This window comes from Gekko japonicus, unplaced genomic scaffold, assembly GCF_001447785.1.
Source record: "Gekko japonicus isolate JY-2015 unplaced genomic scaffold, Gekko_japonicus_V1.1 scaffold155, whole genome shotgun sequence".
In the NCBI taxonomy this organism is placed as follows: Eukaryota; Metazoa; Chordata; class Lepidosauria; order Squamata; family Gekkonidae; genus Gekko; species Gekko japonicus.
This window is the reverse complement of record NW_015167534.1, coordinates 545,723-568,471: the sequence shown is the minus strand read 5'-3', so window position 1 is coordinate 568,471 and position 22,749 is coordinate 545,723. Positions and strand designations below refer to the sequence as shown.

The 22,749-nt window shown below is 39.3% G+C and overlaps 1 protein-coding gene across 1 annotated transcript in view; it reads right to left on the bottom strand.

The window, feature by feature from the left end:
- Positions 1–13,232: 13,232 nt before the first annotated feature.
- The window catches only part of XRN1 (5'-3' exoribonuclease 1), a 52,143-nt gene continuing 42,626 nt past the window's right edge, over positions 13,233–22,749 (bottom strand). The window contains exons 32-42 of the mRNA XM_015413486.1: positions 21,195–21,290; positions 20,994–21,108; positions 20,443–20,504; positions 17,327–17,449; positions 17,006–17,153; positions 16,654–16,835; positions 16,115–16,228; positions 15,885–15,999; positions 15,321–15,481; positions 14,890–15,221; positions 13,233–14,441 (exon numbers count right to left, since the gene is read on the bottom strand). Coding sequence (XP_015268972.1) covers positions 14,895–15,221; positions 15,321–15,481; positions 15,885–15,999; positions 16,115–16,228; positions 16,654–16,835; positions 17,006–17,153; positions 17,327–17,449; positions 20,443–20,504; positions 20,994–21,108; positions 21,195–21,290 — 1,443 coding nt within the window. The 3' untranslated portion in view covers positions 13,233–14,441; positions 14,890–14,894. The remainder of the gene's footprint in view (positions 14,442–14,889; positions 15,222–15,320; positions 15,482–15,884; positions 16,000–16,114; positions 16,229–16,653; positions 16,836–17,005; positions 17,154–17,326; positions 17,450–20,442; positions 20,505–20,993; positions 21,109–21,194; positions 21,291–22,749) is intronic.

Below are 22,749 nucleotides of genomic sequence, written 5' to 3'. Positions count from 1 at the left end.
TCCGAAACTGGCAGGGAGAGGAAACAAAACAAGTGCTATTTTCCGCTTCTCATGAGAGCTTCTGCTATTAAGGGCCCCTCGATGGTTATTGAAGACAGGAGGGCCTGGCCTGATGTGGTCCATGGGGTCGCGAAGAGTCAGACTGGACTGTGCGATATTTATAACAACGAGGATATTAGACTCCACTTGGAGCCGCCGGGCACACCTCGCGTCTCCAGCAGTAGCCCTCTCCGCGCACACTCGTCGCCTTAATCTCAAAGCAGGGCTCAGCTATTTTGTAACCATTTAATGCCAAGCTAGGTCAAAATTCACAGGAAGAGCTCAACTAAGGCCACTCTTAGAATGCCCGTTTTTGTTGTGCACAAGCAATGCTTAAATTGCCACCATTATAATGTAAGCATTGCTTTATCTACTATTTTATATGATCTTACAATATTTGGATTTTAAGAATCTTGGCCCCAGGTAATAGTTTATGAAAGTGTACCCACAGTGCTTACTTTTCCTTGTGCTTTTTCACGTATTGATAGTTGTTTCCAGTGTATCACCCTTGTTGGCAACACTGAAACAAAGAACCCTAGAATCATAGAATCACAGAGTTGGAAGGGACCTCCAAGGTCATCTAGTCCAACCCACTGCACAATGCAGTAAATACACAAATACCTTCCCCTCCACACCCGCAGTGACTGCTGTTCTACGCCCAGATGACCAAAAAAACCAAACAAACAAACCCACCCAGGATCCCTGACCAAACTGGCCTGGATAAAATTTGCTTCCTGACCCCAAAGTGGCAATAAGCATTTCCCTGCGCACACAAGAAAAGGCCACAAGAACTAAGCACTGAGGCAATCCTTCCTGCCCTCTCATGATCTGCATAAGTTCACAGAATCAGCATTGCTGTCAGATGGACATCTAGCCTCTGTTTGAAAACCTCCAAAGACAGAGCCCACCACCTCCTGAGGAAGCCTGTTCCACTGAGGAACTGCTCTGTCAGGAAGTTGTTCCTAATGTTTAGCCAAAAACTCTCCTGATTTAATTTCAACCCATTGGTTCTGATCCGACCTTCTGGGGCAACAGGAAACAACTCTGCACCATCCTCTATATGACAGCCTTTCAAGTACTTGAAGATGGTTATCATATCACCTCTCGGTTATCTCCTCTCCAGGCTGAACATACCCAGCTCCTTCAACCTTTCCTCATAGGACTTGGTCTCCAGGTGCCTCACCATCTTCGTTGCCCTCCTCTGGACACATTCCAGCTTGTTTTGGTGCCCAAAACTGAACACAATATTCTAGGTGGGGTCTAACCAGAGCAGAGCAAAGTGGTACCATCACTTCACGTGATCTGGACACTATACTTCTGCTGATAAAGTCCAAAATCGTATTTGCCTTTTTAGCTACCACATCACACTGCTGACTCATGTTCAGCATATGGTCTACTAAGACCCCTAGATCCTTTTCACACATACTACTGCCCAGACAAGTCTCCCCAAGCTATAATTATGCATTTGATTTTTCATACCTAAATGTAGAACTTTCCATCTATCCCCAGTGAAATTAATTTTATTTTTAGCCCAGTTTTCCAGCCAGTCAAGATCATCCTGTTTCCTGACTCTGTCTTCTACCATATTTGCTACCCCTCCCAATTTAGTATTATCTGCAAATTTAATAAGCATTTCCTCTATCCCTTCATCCAAATTACTGATAAAGATGTTGAACAAAACAGGTCCCAGAACAGATCCTTGAGGCCGGTTTTCTTCAACCCTATCAGGAGTCCTCAGTCTTGCTGAGCATATGGACACTTCTGGAATTTTTGAGGGAGGGGGATGGAAGTAACCACAAAATGGCTGTCATGGTGTGTAGGGGTAAGTCAATCACAGAATGCTGTAAAGTTGCAAGCCAAGCATCTTTGTATGATGGAAGCAATGGCTTTGAACAGGTGATCCTTACAGACATAAAGTTGATGCTGTCTGGGTTCTTTTGAAACCCTTCACACAGATGAGGAAAGCCAAGACTGGCTTTGCTTTGGGGGAGCCATGCTTTTTTGAAGAAGCAAATGGATGGCAATGTTGTGGTTCTCTGCCAGACATTAAGGGATAACTCCGATAACATCATTTCTAGTGGAACAGTATGCATGCACACAAGGAAAGCAGTGTTCTGACACCACTCGTTTCTGCAGTGATTACCAGTGTTCTCTCTAAGCTCTGCGCATGAGTAATACAGGGCTCATTAACACAGGAGAATTTCAGATTACCCTTTTAAGCCGTTTAAGCCGATGTTGTACCGTCTTGGAGTAAACCAGTACAAGGGCGGCCATTTCACACAGCCTTTCCCCTACCAGTAAGGAGCCGTCTCTGAAGCGGTTTGGCATTTCAGACTGCGCCGCTTTGTTTTCCCACCCTTTTTTGCCTGCGCAGGCGATCTTCATCTTATTTTTAACGTTCTTTTAAGAGCGCTATAACACTATAGCACAACACCAAAACAGCACAACAGCGACCCCATTGGAATACCTGGACTCCATTGAGATACATGAGATTGGGGGATTTAAGAATAGGAAGTGGAAGCTTGGGAACACACGGTTTGAGAGTTTTTTTTAACACTAGCTCCTTCCCAGCTTACAAACAGCATCCTCCTTTTGATGGCCAGCATTTCAGGATGCCACGCCTACGGGGGGACCTGCGGATCCCCTGTACTTTCAGCCAGTGTTCCCTCTAAGCTGAGTTAGTGTGAGCTGGCTCAGTTTTTTAGCCTCTGGCTCACACGTTTTTGTCTTAGCTTAGGAAGAATGGCTCCAGAGCAAACTAATTTATGCAGTAGCCAAATAACTTGCCAGTGAGCCAGTAGCTCACAAAGTGGAATTTTTGTTCATAGGACTCCACAGCTTATAGGGAGCATTGTACAGCTACAGCTTATCTCCTGCTTACAGATATTAATTCCCATGCATATAGTGAATGCTGTGGAAGGAGGAATCCATGGCATTGTACTCCATTGAAATCCCTGTTCTCCCCAGATGTAGTGATCTCATGTATCTCAGTGGTCCAGGCATTCCAATGGGGTCGCTATTCTGCTGTTTTGGTGTTGTGTTATAGCGCTATAGCGCTCTTAAAAGAACGTTAAAAAAAGACGGAGATCGCCCATGCTAGCCAAAAAACCTTGTCATCAGAGGAAGCGCTACGGGGGCATTTTACACAGCACCCCGTAGTGCTTCAGGAACGGTATAGAAATTGAAGACAGCTTGGAAGCAGTTTGTAGGTAAAACGGCTCAGGAACGCTTCCCTAATGGGGCAGGAGCGTTTATGTCTGAAAGGGTCAATATATTCCGTTAGGGAACCATTACTAAAATGGTTCTGTCTGAAATGTCAGTACAGAAACCGTTAGTGAACAGTTCCTGAAACAGAACATATCGGCTGTCTGAAATTCCCTACAGGAAGCCTTGCTCAGTAACATGTCTGAAACCACGCAGGGTCTTGCACTGTCCACTGCCCATTTTAAGTTTACAGCAGTTATATTCTGCCCAGGATGTGAACTGCTATGTTCAGTATGGTGAAAAAATTAGAGGGAACGTTACTGCTATGATAGTTTTGACTTAACCCCCCTCCCCTTTGAAAATACTGCTACAGCTCCAAGCAACACTGGAGCAAACTACAGACCCGTGGACAAAGTCTGTTTAAAGTTCTTAGGTCCGGGTCTGTACTATCAAATCTCTTCTCCAAGCCAAAAGTAAACTAGCATGTTAATACATCAACAAATATTCATAAGAATACAGACATGAGAAACAGAGAGAAGCCTTGTAGCAAAATCCAATGTCATATTCAAGAGTTACAATGTTAACAAAGGGCTGTATTTTGTGGAGAAATCTCTAACAAAACCTCTTCACTGTTTTTAAAAAGTGTGTACCTTTGTATTCTCCACAAACATGGCCTGCCGTAGGGACCAGAAAGCACAGATGAATTTTGAATTCTGCATCGTGGCAGAGATGACTGAAGTTGACTCTCTTATTATATAACTAATTCATAAATGGTGACTATTAACTACAGTATGTTTGCTGGCATCAGCAAGTGAAATTGGGAGAATTCTGGAGAATGTAAATGAAGTCTTCACTTTACCAACAATGCTGCCCTCTGGGCAGAGACCAGGCAAGCTAGACCCTGTTTCATTTGTGGATTATAGCTGTTCTGAGATTCCTTCTCTTGAAATGCTTCTGCTTTTTTTTTTTGGTAAACAAATTTTTATTTTCTTAGGAACATAACATATAAGATTAAATCATTCAGTCCATTGTTTACCTCATTCCCTTCCTCCCCTCCCTCCAGTGGCTTCCCGCAATGCTTCTCCCCCTTCTTACAAATTTCATTATATCATTAACACATCATTTGTTATCATCCAACCACAAGATAACATCATTTGACTTAATATTGATCTAAACATATTAAGTTTTGTTTTACATCCCAGTTCTTTTCCAGATATATTTTAAAGTCATTCCATTCTTGAAAAAACACGTTGTCTTCTTGATTATTCAACTTCTTTGTAATTTTATCCATTTCTGCCATGAACAGAACTTTTTGTATCCAGTCTTCGATTTCTGGTACTTTCTCAGTCTTCCAAAATTGTGCATAAATCATCCTCGCTGTTGTAATAAGGTACCAGAATAAAGTCCTTTTAGTCGAGTTAACTTCTTCCATTTTTAGTCCCAAAAGCAGAATTTCAGGCGCTTTCTTGAAAGAGCACTTAAGTATTTTTTGCATTTCTTTGTGGACTTTTGTCCAAAAGAGTGTAGCTTTTTCACAAGTCCACCACATATGGTAAAATGAGCCCTCATGTTTTTTACATTTCCAACATTTATTTGACATATTCTGGTTCATATTTGCAATTTTCTTTGGGGTCATATACCACCTATACATCATTTTGTAACAATTCTCTCTAACATTGGTACAGGGTGATATCTTAATAGCATTTTTCCACAAATATTCCCAGGTTTCTATGTCAATTTCCTTGTTCATATTTATTGCCCATTTTAACATTTGCTCTTTCACAGTCTCATCTTCTGTATACCATTTTAACAACACTTTATACATTTTAGAGATATCTTTTCCCCCTCCACTCTCCCATACCTTTTCCATTTCATTTTTTTCCTCTCTAAAACCATAATTTCTTTTGTCTGACCTAAAAAGGTCAGAGATCTGCATGTATTTCAACCATTCATATTCATATTCAATTTCATTCTGCTTTTTCATTACCCATTCTGTTCCCTCTTTTTTTATTATGTCTTTATACAGCAACCAATCTTTGTCTCTACGTCTTGAGTAAGATGTTAACACTTCCACTGGTACAATCCAAAGTGGCCTTACATCACCAAAATATTTTTTATATCTCATCCATACCACAAATAATGCTTTTCTTACCACATGATGCTTAAAAAAGCTATCCATTTTTGTTTTGTCATACCATAAATATGCATGCCAACCAAATCTACAATCATGACCTTCTAACCCCAATAGCTTATCATTTTCTAATTTCACCCATTGCTTCAACCAGGTCATACAAACCGCTTCATAATATAATCTGAGATTTGGTAGCTGTAGTCCACCTCTGTCCTTGGCATCACAAAGTATTTTCATCTTAATTCTCGGTTTCTTGCCTGCCCAAACAAACTTTGATAGTTCTTGTTGCCACCTTTGCAGCAAATCTGTCTTACTAAGTATTGGTATTGTTTGGAACAGGAACATCAAACGTGGTAGGACATTCATTTTTATAACTGAAATTCTTCCCATCAGTGACAAGTTCATTTTGTCCCATTTCTTAAAGTCTTGGGTTAACTTAGCCCATAGTTTTTCATAATTGTTCTTATATAAGTCTATATTCTTTGCAGTTAACTCAATGCCTAAGTATTTCGTCTTCTTTACCACTTCACATTGTACCAAATTTTGTAGTTCCACTTGTTTTTGTTTCGTCATATTTTTGCAAATAAGCTTCGTTTTATTCTTGTTTACATAAAATCCTGCCAATTCTCCAAAATCTTTTATTTTTTGAAATAGTAACGGTAACTCTTCCGTCGGGTTTTCCACAATAAACATTACGTCATCTGCAAAAGCACGGTATTTATATTTAAAACCTTTATGTGTCAAACCCTTAATCTCTTGATCTTGTTGTATTTTTTGTAAAAGTACCTCCAACACCCAAATGAACAATAGCGGTGACAAGGGACAACCCTGCCGAGTACCTTTCTGTACCTTGAAGCTATCGGTCAATTCTTTATTTACATTCAGTGTAGCTCTTTGTTCCGAATAGATAGCTTCAATACAATTTCTGAACTGTTGTCCCGTATCAATTTTTTCCATCATCTGTAACATAAACTTCCAATTAAGATTGTCAAATGCTTTTTCCGCATCCACAAACAAAAAAGTTACCTCTTTTTCAGGGTGCTTTTCATAGTATTCCACTGCGTCCATTACTATTCTTACATTATCTCGAATTTGTCTTTTTGGCAGAAAGCCCGCTTGATCTTCTGAAATCACTGTTTGTAAGTAGTTTTTCACTCTTTCTGCAATAATTTTTGCAAAGATCTTATAGTCATTATTTAGGAGAGAAATTGGCCTGTAGTTCTTTACATTCGTTAGTTCTTGGCCTTCCTTTGGTATCAATGAAATGATTGCCTCTTTCCATGAGTCTGGCACTTTCTTGCACATCCGTATGTCGTTGGATAAAGCTTCCAGGGCCGGGACAAGTTCCTCTTTCATTTTTTTATAAAACTTCGCGGTAAATCCGTCCGGCCCTGGCGCCTTCCCCAACTTCGCTTCTTCAATTGCCTTCCTCACTTCCTCTGTTTGGATTGGCCCATTTAGTAAATCTTTAAACTCTTTGCTTATTTTGGATAGTGGAATCTCTTCTAAATATCTTTCAATCTTCTCAAGATCAATTCTATTTGCTTGAAACAATTTAGCATAATACTTGAAGAAACTTCTCTTTATACCATTAGGGTCAACGAATTCTTTTCCTTCTTCTATAATTTTGGTTATCATTCTTCTTTCTTTTCTTGCTTTGAGTTGCCAAGCTAGATATTTCCCCGGTTTATTCGCCCCTTCAAAAGATTTCTGTTGTAACTTCTTTAAATTCCAATAAAGCTCTTGGTTCAAAAAATCATTCAGCTGTTCTTTCAGCAACTGTAGTTCTCTAATAATCTTCTTTTTCCCCGGTTTCTTCTTCAGTTCTTTTTCTTTTTGGGCTATTTGTTCCAATACTTCCACTTGCCTTTGAAGTTTTTCCTTCTTTTGCTTCACATTTTGTGAGATGAGAATCCCTCTCATCACAGCTTTGTAAGCGTCCCACACTACCTGTATTGAAGTCTCTTTATTCAGATTTTGTTGGAAATATTGTTTTGTTTCTTCTTTTAACATTTCCATAACACCTTTTTTATCCAACAAATCTTCATTTATTCTCCAAAGAAAGGATTTATTCCTTTCAGTAGAGGTCCACAAAACAGGGTTGTGATCCGAGTTACATCTAGGCAGGATTTCTATTTTTTGTGTTTTCATTGACAATTCTTCTGACATCCAAATCATATCAATTCTGGAAAAAGAGCAATGTCTATTGGAATAAAAAGTAAAATCTTTCTGCGTTGGGTTCCATTTCCTCCACACATCTTCTAGTTTTTCCTGTTTGACTAGTTCAAAAAAGTTCTTTGGCAATTTTCCACTAATTTCGTTGCCTTTTTGTGATTGTCTATCCAGCCGATCTATAGTTCCATTAAAGTCTCCGGCCAAAATAACTTGATCATAAGTTTGTCCTTGTAGGTGTTCAGTTAAGTCCTTAAAGAACTTTTCTTTTGCTCCATTGGGTGCGTATATATTGACCACCAGTGTCTTTTTCTGTTGAATCATCACTTCCACACCCACATATCTTCCTTCCAAATCTTTGAAAATTTCTTTAGGTTGTAAATCCTTTTTCACATATATCACCACACCTTTTTTCTTATTTAAGGCCGAGGAATAAAATTCTAATCCCAATTTAACATTTTTTAAATATTTGGCATCCAGTTTTCTAATATGAGTTTCTTGCAAGCATATCAAGTTACAATTTTGTTTTTGTATCCAATAATTGATTCTTTTCCTCTTGTTAGGTGAATTTAATCCATTCACGTTCCATGACAACAATTTGTAATCCATTGTAGATTCTTAATTTAAAGTTCTCCAAAGACGTCAGAATTGTCCGCCTTAAATTTATAAAAATCCGTCACCGACCTGATCTGGACTCTCCCACCTTTGTAAGTAAAGGATAAGCCTTGTGGAATTTCCCATCTGTACCTAATATTCAAAGTCCTCAGTTTATCCACCAAAGGCTTATACCTTTTTCTGTCTTGCAGTACTGCTCGGGGGAGTTCTCTCATCACCATAATCTTGTTTCCTTCCATTTCAAAAGGGACGGTGAATTGTTTCTTAAAAATATCTTCTGTAGTTGTTCTTGTTACAAATTGTACAATAACATCTCTTGGTAAATTTTTCTTTTCTGCAATTCTGGAGTTCACTCTGTATATCAAATCAAAATCAGAGTCCATTGTCCCTTCATCTTCTTCCAAATATGATGTTATTGCCTTCATCATTTCATCTCTTATATCTTCATTTTCCTTCTCTTTAATGCCCCTGAATCTCAGATGGGTTTGCATCCTTCTGAACTCCATCATTGTTTCTGATCTTCTAAATTGCTGAGTCAAAGAATCCTGTTTTTCTTCCACTTGTTGCATCTTCTCTTCCACTTCCGTAGTTTTGGTTGCATTAGCCTGAATCTCCTTTTTGACTCCTTCTATTTCTTGCTTGATTGAAGTTATCTCAGTAGTGACCAAATCTTTAATTGCCGCTATGTTCTTCTCCTGAACCTCTTCAAGTTGTTTCAGATGAATCTGAGTCTGCTTTGCCATTTGTGCCTCCAGTTGCTTTTCAATCTGTTCCCCCATCCTTTTTTCACTTTGTTCTCCCATAGCTTGTATTGCTTCCAGCATCCTTTTCTCCATTGCCTCCATGGCAGCATACATCTCTTTCTTATCCTTCTCCCTCTCTTTTGACATCTTGGGGGTTGGTGTCAGCCTAGTTGGTGTTGAATTAGTTCTTGGTCTCACTTTTGGCTTAACGTCAGGATCAGAGTCAGCTCTTTTCGGTCCTCTTCTGGTCTCCGTTTTGGTGCTTTTCCTGCGGTGCGCAAATTCACAAACAAACAGTCTCTTCTAAAGGGTAGCCTTCAATCAGCCATTCCCTTCTATTTTCGCTTTTAAAAACCCTCTAAAAGAAGTTTAAAGTCAAATTTAAAGTCAGGTCCTCCTCAAAATGTCGGGCGCAACTTCTCTATGGTATTCGGGTATAGAGTAGGTCAGGTTACCGTATTCCAGGTCCCGTCTGTTCGTATACACTCACTTCCGGTTCTGCTCTCTTGTAGCTCCGAGTCTCTTCCTGTTGGCTTCCTGTTGGCTTCAGCCCTTCTTTCAGGGCTTCCTCTTCCTGTTCCAGCACCTCGGAGTATTTTTTTCGTTACACCGGCCTGCTCCTCCCGCGATACAGTTCGTCAGTTTCGGTTTTCGGCTGCGCACATATCTCAATTCCCACCGCAGGAATGTTAAACAATGTTCTTTTTTACTGTTTTAAAGCCTTCAATCAACTATTTTCTTTGCCGGAATCGGATTTCTGGGAATGTTTGGTCATTTCCCGCTCAACTGCTTGTTTCAATTTTTATCTTATCACAGTTCAGGTAAGCGGCACGTTTATTGTTATCTAGCACGATCAAATCTGGTTTCGCATTGCTTCTTTTCACTTACTGTTGTTGCCCATCTTCAAGAGGTCGGCTGGTAGAGAGCTTAAACCGGTAATCCGGCTCGAACGGCCGCTGCAGAGTTGCTTGGCACTTGCCTTCTTCGGGGGAGGAGATCAAAGCATGAAACGGCTCCTTCGGGAGCCGGATCACGCCAACCTCACACTCCCTCTTAGGCGCTGCTGCCTGCTTGTCCCCCCCCCTCACTGGGGAGCGATGCGTTGGGCTAAAAACTGCCCAAACTGTCAAAAGCGGCCGTCGCTCACTTTGCACAATCGCGAAAGTGTGTCAGTCCTCCACCTTAGCCCGACCGGAAGCCGAAATGCTTCTGCTTTTGACTATTTGAGTGACCTTATGACAGTATCATAGATGCAACGAACATGAAGTTGAGCAAACTTCAGAGGACGGCGGAAGACCGGAAGGCCTGGCGTGATCTGGTCCATGGGGTCGTGAAGAGTCGGACTCGACTGTGCGACTGAACAACAACAATGCATTTTAGGTTAATTTTTTATTTCCCAATTTTAGTAATTATAAAATGGGCTAATAGGAGATTTTGTATTTTATGTCTTCGTTTTCCTTGTATAGTGAAAAGCATGATGGGGAGATTATCCCCTGGGACTCTTCAGTAATACAGGGCACAACCCAATCATAGTGGAGAAATTATACTTAACAGAATTAACAGCTCTTAATATAATGCCTATGCCAGTATCTTAAAAAGCATTTTATCACATTTGTTTTGGTTGTTAAAAGGCTGCAGCTCTCTCAAGTACCAAAAACTACTGTACATATCCACATTGCTGTGTCACAAAATCAGTGCCTCCTTTTCCTAGTCTCTGCTGCCACAAAACATTCATGAAGAACAGATCTAAAACCTTTTAAAAGTCACCATCACCAGATCCAGCTACACTGAATTCTAAGCACTATATGTCCTGTCAATTCTGAACCCACTGCTGATCAATTTAATTGGGTGTTTCATGAATTACATGAGAGGAAGAAAACTATCTACTCTCTCAAATTTTTTGTCTAAACTGAAAAAGCCCCTTATAGGGAATGTCCTTAATAGAGTGTTTTAGTTAATCTTTTATGTACCTTTACCCAGAGTGACAATATTCTTATCGAAATGGGGACAGCTAGACTAGATGCACCATTCTAAATATGGAGCCATGTAAAGGTATTATACTGTAAACTATTTTCAAATATTTTCCTAATGTAATTCCAGTACAATGTATTCTTTCCCACTATTTCTGCAACAATGAGCTGCCACATTCATAGACCAAAAAGCATCCTTTGCCTGGGAAGTCACAGCCAATTTCACAGTATCCCTACAGCTTCCAATGTGCTATCACTCATAGTTGCACAGAGGCAGACACTATCAAGAAACAGAATAAGGTCCATGATAAACGGATAAAGAAGGCCTCTTTCTGTACACAGTGCAAAGGAGGTGGTGGATGGTTGTCATGGGGAGGGCCTGGAAAGCTTCAGAGTGAATACGCCATTCCATTTAGTCATGTTGCAGGTTCTGTGGAACTGAGGGGAGAGGAGACAACAATGGGGTTTGCTCTTGATACTTTAGGACCTCAGAATCATTCCACTTATGAAGGCCTCACCTCATGGTTTGATAACGTAGGTCTTTATTAGTCACCTTTAGGGCTTTGCCTCAGTGTGGTCCCTTATGCACAATACATATACGCTACAGTTTAGTCTGAAATCACTTCAGTGGCTTGGAACTATTTCTGGATGGAAGACTGGGGAGGCTAAAAAGTGATCTGGAAATGTAAAATTATGTCATACTTGTAGGTATCAAGTTTAACTGTTGTGTTAGAACTGGAACCTTCAATAATGAATTGTGAATGGTGACATTTACTCTTATTCAGCTTTTGACCAAGCCCTACGGACTGGCAGCACTGGCAGACTAGTTGCTGGTTTGAAATGCAACCCTTCAAGTCACATTATGGTCAGTCTTAATACCACTCAGTTCCAGACCTTTCCAATAAAAAAACAACAGCTTTAGAGCAAATGAACTAAATTGTATCTTCCTTACCTTCTCTGCAAAAAAAAAAGTGGCTAATTTTCAAACTTCTGATTAAAATTATATCATGAATGCAAATGTAAAATTTTATTTGAATGATGAAAGATATTAAACACAGAAAATGCAGCTTAAACCAACACCTAAATCACTTGGTTAAAGAAAAGAAGTCTACTGAAAAGCAAAACATTTTCATTTACATTTTTTACCCAAGCAGACAAACCAAGTCAGTTGCAAAAATTACTGCATTAAACTTGCATATAGTATTTGATTCAGATGATTTATTCCTTCAGTGTATATTTTACATTCGTATTTTAAAATACTTTTGCACAGTATTTTGCGTAATTACATGCTATTTTTGAAAATGCACGACACTAAACACAAAAATACACTCCCATATTAATTCGTATGCCAATTCAAAACATTTCGTTTAGCAGATAAACAAAGTTCTTTTTTAAAAAAGAAACTATAAAATATGCACATAAAAGTCTTCCCTTTCAGATTTTAATAAAATACTGCTCTGTACAAGATCTTAATGAAAAATTCCAGCATTTACAAAATACAGTTTGAGAGAAATGAGCAATATACCTTTATTTAAAAACCCAGTTGAAATTGTGAACAAAATGCCAGAAACCAAATATTTATTATAGATTATGTATCTAAAAATTGGGAACCACGTGTAAGGAAAATAATACTGAATCTGCAGATGAACAGAGAAAGTAATCTGTGAAATACATACAATGCAGAGTATAGAAAAGAACCAGATGGACACTTGTCATTTCTGAAAACATGAGGTTCTGGTGTGAAAAAACTGATAAAAAACAGATCAATATGATGATTTTGCTGGTTTTCAGATAAGTCACCTTTCATAAACCCTCCTTTAGGTGCCTCCATTACTAGTGCACTGACAGAAGAATCTATAATAAATTTAGGAAATTTAGTATAAGAGATTTCCACCCCTGGATTAAAATTATGTCCCTAAGCATGCCAAATAATGAAAATATTTAGTTGTTTATCAAATGTATGGGTAAATAAAATAGTTTATTCCTCATATTCATCTTTTCTTTTAAGACTGGGGAAAAACCCTGGAGGGCTATACTAATGAATGTACTATGCCGGTCACGTAGAGCTGGTGAATGGAAATATGGGGTTTAGGCTTGCCCGGTCTACCCTGGCAACCAGTGGGAGACTGGAGGGGGGGGGGACATCAGTGACAGTGTGATGTCACTTCTGTGGAAAACCAGGAAATAATGTCACAGCTCTCTAGGAACTGCCAATAACTCTATAAGTATTCAGCAATTCCCCTCTAAGGTTTTATCATAAAGTTTCTGGCAATTGCTAGAGACGTGTAACATGTCATCAGCATAATGGCCAATTTGAAAATTCTTCTCCTGCCACTGCTCAAAGCTACTATGGGAAAGAGAAGCTGAGGACGAGGCATCCCCACCCCTACCTGGGGGCTGACAACCCTAGAATGATCCAGCCAACTTAAGTGACTTCACATTCCATTAAACTCCATGGCAGTATTACGCATTTACTTTTACTCTATAATTTAAATCAATGGGACTCAAGGACTTTTCCCTTTGGCTAAGGATTGTGTACTGAGTTACATAGTAGATGGCTAATTCCCCTATTGCAATGCACTTTACCTTTTAACTTAGAATGATGGAATTATTTGTGATATAAAAATTATCTGCATATCTGAAAAGAGCTTTCCCATTATCTCGCAAGAAATGGTCCTAGTACCTTTTCTGTATTGAGTTCACACACTGGGACACTTAGGTGCTAGATATATTACCCCAGGATAAATATTCACTCACAGACATTTTCCCCACATGGAGATTAATCTCTGCTCTTTAAAAGTAAGGTGTGATACCTGGAGTGAGGAGGCCTATCTGCCAACAACAAAGGAAAAGCCTTAAGATTGTGACTCTTTAAACATTGAAGCTTGCTCGTAGAATGGTACCCCTTCACCTTAATACTTTACACTTCTACAGAACATAAAAACATGGATGGTATTGTAAAAAATTAGATTACAGGAAGACAGCACAGCAGAACCAAGGTAAGGGTTGAGTCTTTGAGTGAGACTGTGCTGTCTGCCATCTTCCTAAGAAAACTGTAAAATTCAAACCTACTAGCCTAAAGACACACACACAAACTTTGAATACTAGAGAAGATTACTCAGACTTACAAAACTACATTATTTTAAGAGTCATGATTGTATATACCCAGATTCAGTGTGTATATATATTGTTACAGAACAAAGTACTAGAGCCTGTGAAAGAATTTTTATTTTAGGGACCGTTCTCCATCTGCAGTGGAAACTATGTGATGGTTAATTAGCAGCCTTTGCCAAACTATAACTTGTAAATTATGTGGGTGCCTCTTTACGTATTCACATTTATACTATTATATAAATAATCTCTGAAGCATTTACTCTGCATTTCTCTGTCAATGATTCATTCATGGTGCCATTTTAGTTAAGACTTACAATAAGACGATAATTCTGCACAGTGTTCTGAGCTCTTATGCTGCTTTGGCATAACTCCAACAAATAAATCAACATAAACCAAACCTGGCAGCACCACAATAGTTAAATTCTATTGTCACTGTATCAGATCAAAAGAGACCTGAAAATAAAGAAACAAAATATTCAGGCTGCATATAAATAAATCACTTTTTAGAAGTTATGACATCATTAAAAAGAAGACAAATATAAACAATCATGCTAAATATTAACTGAAGCCTCTCATCTCTTGGTTAAAAGGAGGCAATTCTGAATTAGGACTGCCATGCCAGTAATATTGCTCCTCTCCTAGGACAGTACATAGAAGCCACTTTTTAGAGACCTAGGCACAATGGATAGAATGGTGATCTTAATTCCAGAGATTCCTGGCTTTTATCATGCCAAATTAAGCTCTTTAGCAAACATACTTCTTTTTTTTTTAAAAAAAAGCTGTAATTGACAGTAGAAATTAACAATTCAATATCCTTCAAATTATTATGCTTAAAATTCAAAGTAGTATTTACTGATTTTATAACACTGAGAGAAAGAGAAAAATAAAATCATCCATCTACCATACTTATTCTGAAGATTTGGATACACCAAAATTGACGGCCAATTTTCTTGGCTTTCGCTTGATGGAAACATTTGGTGTTGATTTTTTATGAGATGCACTGGGACTTGGAGAAGCCATTTTCTCTTGAAAAGAAAGTATGGGTTGAGCAGCTTGAGGACATCTTTGAGCAGCTTGAGGACATCTTAAAGGATCTGAAGCAGCATCCTGTGGATTCAGTTTTGTGGTGTTAGAAGACACTGGCTGTTCATTCTTTAATTGCACATCTTGAAGTGTACCTGAGAAATCCTTAGAGTCAAAATGTATCTTGCTAGCAGCCCTTTTTTTAGTTACCTGGGGGGAAAGAAGCATTAACTCTAATTCTTCAAAACCTTGAGAAGTGTTTTCAAGCACATAATTTATATACACTTGTAGAGGTACTGTCAAACTTACCTGCAAAGGTATAAACTGGTTGTGTGTGCCAACTGGAACAGTGCCTGCTAGTGGCATATTGCCAGGATATGCGCCAGGATAATAAGGTTTGCCATGAACTGGCATTGGTGCTCCCCATGGCACTGGGCCAAATGCATGAGATGGTGAAGGAAATATATTAGCTGTGAAAAGAACAAACTTTTTAAAAAGATTCCATTATCAATGTCAATGGATCTGCTTGATACTCTTTGAAAGTCAAGTGTGCAAAGTTCTTCATCTGGCACCTCTAAAGGCTCAGCTCTAGTGAGCACTGGTGACTGCAGTTGACAGCAGAGGAAAGGCAGAGGAGAGGAAACCATTCCTCCTTAATGGAAGCTGCAGTGAAAGAATATAGCTCCAAAAAATCACCAGCACTGTAGACCAAGCACAACCAGAAACTGGAAGGAAGCTGGGGGTTTCTCCTATCCTAAGGGATGAAATCTCTACTTTGTTGACATGGCTTTCTCTATGGAGCAAGTGGGAAGAGTAACCCCGTCACAATACCCTCCTCTCCAAAGATGGAGACCAAAGAATTCACATACATACCAGTGTGCTGAGTGAAGACTGGAGGAATGGATCCGGGTGGTACAAGGGCTCCCATCTGCTGATAATTTGGAAATACTGGAGGTGGTGGCAAAGGGAAGTTCATCCCAACAGAGCTCTGTTTAAGAACGAATGTTGCATGTTTAGGAAACAGAATGAGATTAACCAACTAATGAACAAACTAATGAACAACTAATGAACATTAAAAAAAATATTTTGAACATTAGTCTCACCAACTGTTGTAAAGCAAAAAGTGCAGCTTTCTCTTTGGCTTCATTTTCAGAATGACACTGAGGTCCGTGTATTAATAAGCCATTTGACAGCTTCACCTGACAAACTGTCATTGTCTGCAGAAGAAAAACAAGATGAAAGTAAGATGTTGTATTATCCAATACAAAAGACAAAGAACTACAATTAAATAATTATATTAGTGAGATGCGGAAGAAGAACGCACTGCATTTGCCTTTTAACTGTGGGGGATGCATCAAGTTTCCCACTACAGTTTGGCCACGGAACAGACGATAAAAACACTGATGATTGCAGTCAAAGCAGCCTTCAACCTAATAAATGTAAAGTTTGTGGGAGACATGTACCAGCTGCTAAGAGTGTGTTACTGTACACGCCATGATTCGTGCAGTTAAAGCTCAGTATCAATTTAAGCCTGGTACTAAACAGCTATAAATCTATACATATGTTACGTAGTTCCAGGGCGTGAAAATTATGGTTTATTTGTTCAGATCTCTGTAAGGCTACTATTTAAAGCTAAGCTTACCTGTGGAGTTCTGAGAAACGAGAACTCTGGTGGCAGCATTCCAACAAGAGAACAGATACGAGAAAGCTCAGACACTGGGGCAGATAATGGGCCTGGTGATCCAAAGAGAGGGTGGCCTCCGGCTTCCATGCTGTGAGTGTTCTGAGGCCCTCCTGCGATTGGAGATTTGTTCATGAAAGCAGCTATCAATATAATGTAACATAAAAGCACACAGTGTCAGTGTCGGATGACACAAAATATCACTAGGTGTTCAAAATTATATTATTTACTCAAATACCATTAATTTTTTTAAAGGTACAACATATATAACCCAAAATTTTCTAACAAAAGAAACCCACACTTTTGTACACACCCATCTTTTTTGTATGTCTTTGTTGTGAGGCAGGTCCATAAGAATCCTGCTTACAAGTTGTAGTAGAAGCTTCATTAATCACTGGCTTAGTTTCTGCTGTGTCGGAACTATCTATTTTCAAAATTTCTTTGAGCATCTGGGTTCCTTTCTGTTAAAAAAAGAGACTGGAATGAAATAGCAGCATTTGTGGACAGCAAAAATTTACCATGCCAGTCTGTGAATATGTTGTATTAATCTTAAGTATGTTATAAACAGGAACCAAGCATTTAATTTTGTAACCAAGCATTTAATTTTGTAGTCAATGTAATACATCATACAAACCATAGCAAAAGACTGAGGAGACAGGTGTTCTTCATTTGTTGGCTCCTTGGAATAAGTGGATTGCACTTCTTTTTCTTTGGAAATTTTCAAAGATGCCAAAAGGCTTTCAATTTCAGATCCATTCTAAGGAATATAAGCAGACAAATATTAACTAGAAGGGCACAATAAAAAAGGTTAAACATGTTTAAATCCCACTGAAATCAATAGGATTTATACCCAACTGTGCAGTTTAGCCGATTTAAGATTAAAGAGGATTGAACATAGTCTCTACTTACTTTATACCCATTCTAGACCCTTCATACATGCTCATGAATCCCAGTTTCAGCTCATAGATTCCAGTGCACAAACTGAGCTCCAGTGTGTGCAAAGTCTTTCTGATTCATGTTTGGAATGTTTGGAAGAGTTCTGCTCATGTACTGCCATTCTGCATGGAACCAATTTCAATATGGCCAGTGAAGCTGGAAACCGGCTAGCAAGGAGTTCAATAAGCACACTTGAGAGCAATGTGGAATTTTTGAATCATGTCAAGGTATCGCCAAAAGGGGTGGGGGAATCAAGTAAGGCTCAGCTACAAAAGAGGTTATGGATCTGTAATCAGATATCTTGTCCCTTTCAACGTCCATTAATAATAACCATGGTGGAAGTCCTGTTGGGATTTGGACTGTGGTGCTTTCCTCTGCACAGTTCCCTTGATGAAAATACCCACCCCTAACCCCTGGAATTATCTGACATGATAGAGAGAATACTTACTATATTTTCTAGTTGAGTTCTAAATTAGAGCAATCCAATTAGAGCAATTACCCAGCTTTACAAAAAAGGTCAAGGTTCTCATTTTAATTATTCTGTAGCTTCAGCAGATATATATTTAACATATTTATGTACTGCTTTTCCACATAGCTCAAAGAAGGTAATTTAATTAGATGGCAGCAGACTGACTTATGACTAATGTATACAATGAGTTGGATTCTATGGATGCTGTACAAGCACAAGCAGCTCTTTCCTTGCCTTTTCCTTTCATCAGCAACTTCCTGTGATCCTGAAAAGGCATGGGGGGAGGTAAAGACTCTCACAAAGAAAACCCACAAAACTTGGGGGACTGCAGAGAGGATTTGGGTAAGATTGCTTCTCTACCCTCCTCTGTCCATGGAGCACCCAGAGCTATCTCAAGTACAGCAAATCAGGGCAACCACCCTGGGTCCCATGCTTGGGGGGGGGGCCTCTGTGTTCAAGTGCCCCACATTCACCTTATTAATCATACAGGTGATGTGGTCAGGGAAAGCTATCCAGTAGCTTTGGAATTTAAAGCATATAGTAACATACACTTTCTGCTCAAGGCTATCACCAATCAGTTAAGCAGCTGCCCCAAGCCACAAATGTGTTGCCAAAGCAATGGAAGACTTTCAGGACCTGCAAATCAAATTGGGGGGGGGGGGGGGGGGGGGCTTGACCCAAGCCCCACACTGCTGTAGGGACAGTCCTGGGATACAGGGACAGTCCACAGGATACAACCTGGGATATTCAATGTATAAAGTAATTTCTAACCATTAATTTTTACAGAGAAAATTAATGTGAAAATACTATTCTGTTTGCAGACAGGAAGCTGAGGGAGCTCATTGATGACTTGCTAATGGCAATTCTTGGATTTAGGATTAGGCAAGGGGGTGGGAACAATAACCGTTCACATCTAGAACTCCTTCCCTGTAACTGCTATTCTTGTGTCAAACCTGTTAAGGCTTTGGTGCCAAATAAAAACTCTCATCTTTGCTCAGGCATTTAATGATTGTTGAAGGATGTTTGGCTGTTTTGGTCAAATTATTTTCTCTTGTTTCATCACTTCCTTGATATTGACTGCTGCTTTCCTTTATTGTCACACTTATAGTGCTTTGGTTTTAGAAACAGCTCTTTTATGCTGCTGCTTCTTGCTGCATTTTTAATTGATATATATTTCATTTGTTGTTACTTTTTACAAGCTGCCTTGCAAGATTTTAAGCTGAGAATATAAAATAATAAATATTTCAAATAATAAATGAATAGGCAGTCCTGTTGATGTCCTGCAGACGTCCAATTCCATATGGGAAAGAAGTCAAGAAAAAATGCAACTCTGTCTTATTAAAATGCAGTGAATACACTTGCCGATTCTTTTCCTTCTCATAATATACTCAGGTGCATGCTAATACTTACTTGTACCTTCTCAGTTATACTGGCACTATCAACTGCAGGCTTTTGTTCTACTGGTATATTTGGACCTTCATTTCTCTTTAAAAGCTTCACATTACATTTATTAGCACCTGGAAAATTCTGATACAGACAGGAATATTACTTATGTTTTAACAATCATATAAATTGATTTTAAAAGGCAAAAGTAGAAACAGTATAGGCCTTTTAACATACTATGATTCCTACATGTGAATGGATCGCAATAGTGTAGTTGCTTATATAGCTAGCAGTTATTTATAGCTTTAATTTTTAGCAACAGAGAAAACATTGGTGCAATTTAAATGGCTGAAACTTTACTAGCTATGCTAGGCAATTATACTCCAAAAGTGTTGTTTTCATATATGCACACATGAACTTCTGTGTGTGTGTGTTGACATATATTGATAAAGAATACACTGGCATGGCTTCAGAAAGGTTGCTGTCAATTCTGAACTATGGTTAAGACAGAAAGACCTACTTAAGGCACATCAAAGGGGTTGTGACACCCAGTGCAATCTTTGCTCCCCACCAATGTTCCCTCTAAGCTATGGAGACTTGTGAGCAAAAATTCTACTTTGTGAGCTACTGGCATTAAAGCAGTAAGCGAGCGATTTGGCTATTGCATAAATCAGTTTGCTCTGGAGCCATCCTTCCTGAGCTGATACAAAAATTTGTGAGCTGGAGGCTAAAAAACTGTGAGCTAGCTCACACTAACTCAGCTTAGAGGGAATACTGCTCCCCACCCTTCCCTTTGCCTTGTCAGAAATTGCTCTCAAAAGAAACCTAAGACCTAATTCCTTCAACTCTCTAATGTAATAATGGGGCTTTTTTTCATTATCATAACTGAAGGAACCTGGAAAAGAAATTAACATACCTATAGTTATCAGAATCAACACACAAAAAAGATGATTAAAACTTACTGGTTTATTTGTTATTTTATGTGATTCACCTTCATTTCTTGGACCTTTAGTATCTTCTTTTACTATAACAAAGTTCACAATATTAGCCAAACAAGCCAAGGCAGGTATTTCAAAACTGACTAGAAAGGCATTGCCCTTTTATCCAAACCCAGTGTATCTTTAATCACTTCCTGTTCTTTCCCTTCAGAAAATCTGATAAAAATGGATGAAATCTAGGTGCAAAACTACAGCAGAGAAACTCAACAACACAGTGGAAATCCCTCATGGAATAAAAGGTAGGATATTGGAGGAAAACAAAGGAGCTGTAGTAAAAGGAAAACACTCTACTATAAAAAGGCAAAACCCAACTACAAATAACCCTCAAAACAAATCAGAATAAGTCAATACTTCCCCTTCTTGAAAAGTAGCAGGCAGGGTTAGGCTGGCAAATGTATCACATCCGCCCCTGCTTGAGTATTATCATTGTCAGAGATGGAAGGTATCTACAGAAATCAAATACTATTGCTTTCTAGAACAAAATGTTAGAGGTTTTTTTAACATAAAAAACTTACATTTTTTAAATGACTCTTGCTTTCTTTGCTGGCCTTTGAAGCTACTCTCATTGAAGCCTGGTTTACAGAACTGGCCACTTGCATTTAGCTTTATATACTGAGGCACAATTCCACCCTAAAAAAATTGAGATTTTTTTTAGTAGCAATATCCTGCACAGGAGTTTTATTGCACATTATACACTCTTGAGATATAAAACTAACCTTCTCATGTCTGTTTTGCTGGGCAGGCTGAGATTTTCCAGAGCTTTGCAACGATTGCCAAATGCTGCAAAATTCATCATCTTGCTTATTGTGAGCCTGGAAAGAAAGAAAAAAAAGCAACAACCGTAACCTATTTAAACAAGATATGCCAGGTCTATGAAATGTGGATTTTAATGACCATGAGAATGTAATCTTGTGTATAGATTTCTTCCTTCACACACCTTTGCACATAGACATAGTATCTGTATGTACACGGGGCTGTATCCCCCGCGCATCTTCCTTTCTGTTGCTTAACAGTGACATTTATTTTAAAAGAAGTGTATGTTGCCTTTCTGTTCAATAGTTATTTAAGGTGCATCACAGTACAATAAAAATATGCCATAAATTAACACAGATGCAATAATTTAAACAGAAGCACAGTAAAAACTCAAGAAGTCATCAACAAAGTCATAAAAAAACAAAGCCAAGAAGCCATAAAATAAATTAAGTCCAGGGGGAAGGGGCGAGAAAGATGAACTACCACCAGCACCAAAATCAAAACAAACAGGACAGGCTTTGCCTGGTACAGATGATGCCAGGTGAATGCATTACTTCACATCTTCTCTTGCATACATAGCACACCTAAGTCCCATACAGGGATCCCCTATTCATCTCTCTCATTTTTCAATACATAAAAGGACCCTCTCCCATTTTTGTTCTCTCATATACATTACTCTCCTAAGCTCCGTCTAGTGCCCATTCTTTGTTGTTACTGCCCCCCCCCATCCCAGCAATGGCTAATATTGCGTTGACCTTGCCACAGTATCTCACAACTCAGCACAGCTGCCTCCTTCCATCCTAAACCTGTATCCATGTTCTCCCAGTTAGCTACTACTGCTTTGTTTTGTTGCTTCTGGGAGCGGAATGAATGTTCACATTGAAAGCACACTGAGTTTCCAATTTAAGTGACTCGAGCCTTTTCAGTTGATTCAATGTTAGCTAAATTGGTATGTTCCTAAATTCAGGCAGTCATTCACAGGACATTCAGCAATATATTCTAAAGTGCCACCTAAGCATGTAGCTAATTGTTGCTGCCTCTCAGCCAAGCAATATGGAAAGGTTGCAAAAGACAAACTGGAAGGGGGAAGGGCATGCTGTTTTAGTGCTGATCAATCTGCTCAACTGCTACGCAGGTAAAACCACAAAACAGTTGCATCTCTTTACTTTCTAATTTTGGATTTCATGTTTTTCATGCAGCTATTGTAGCTTACCCTTTGGATTGCATACCATCTATATATCTAATTCCCAACTTGCCTCCGGAGTGCGGATCGCTAGATCAGCGCTCCGGGGGCAGCTGGGGGGCTGGGGGAGGTTTGTGCACTCTTGGGGCAGTCCCCAGGGGTGCACAAAAATGTAAAAACTAAAAAAAAATATCGGGGGGATGTTTAAATCCCCCCGAAAATGAAAGAGCGCTCTGTGCGCCTGCGCACAGAACGCTCTGTAGCCGACCTTGCCGCTGCCGCCGCCGCCTCGGAGGCAGGCAGGCGGGCGGGCGGGCGCCGGGCGGGGGGCGGAG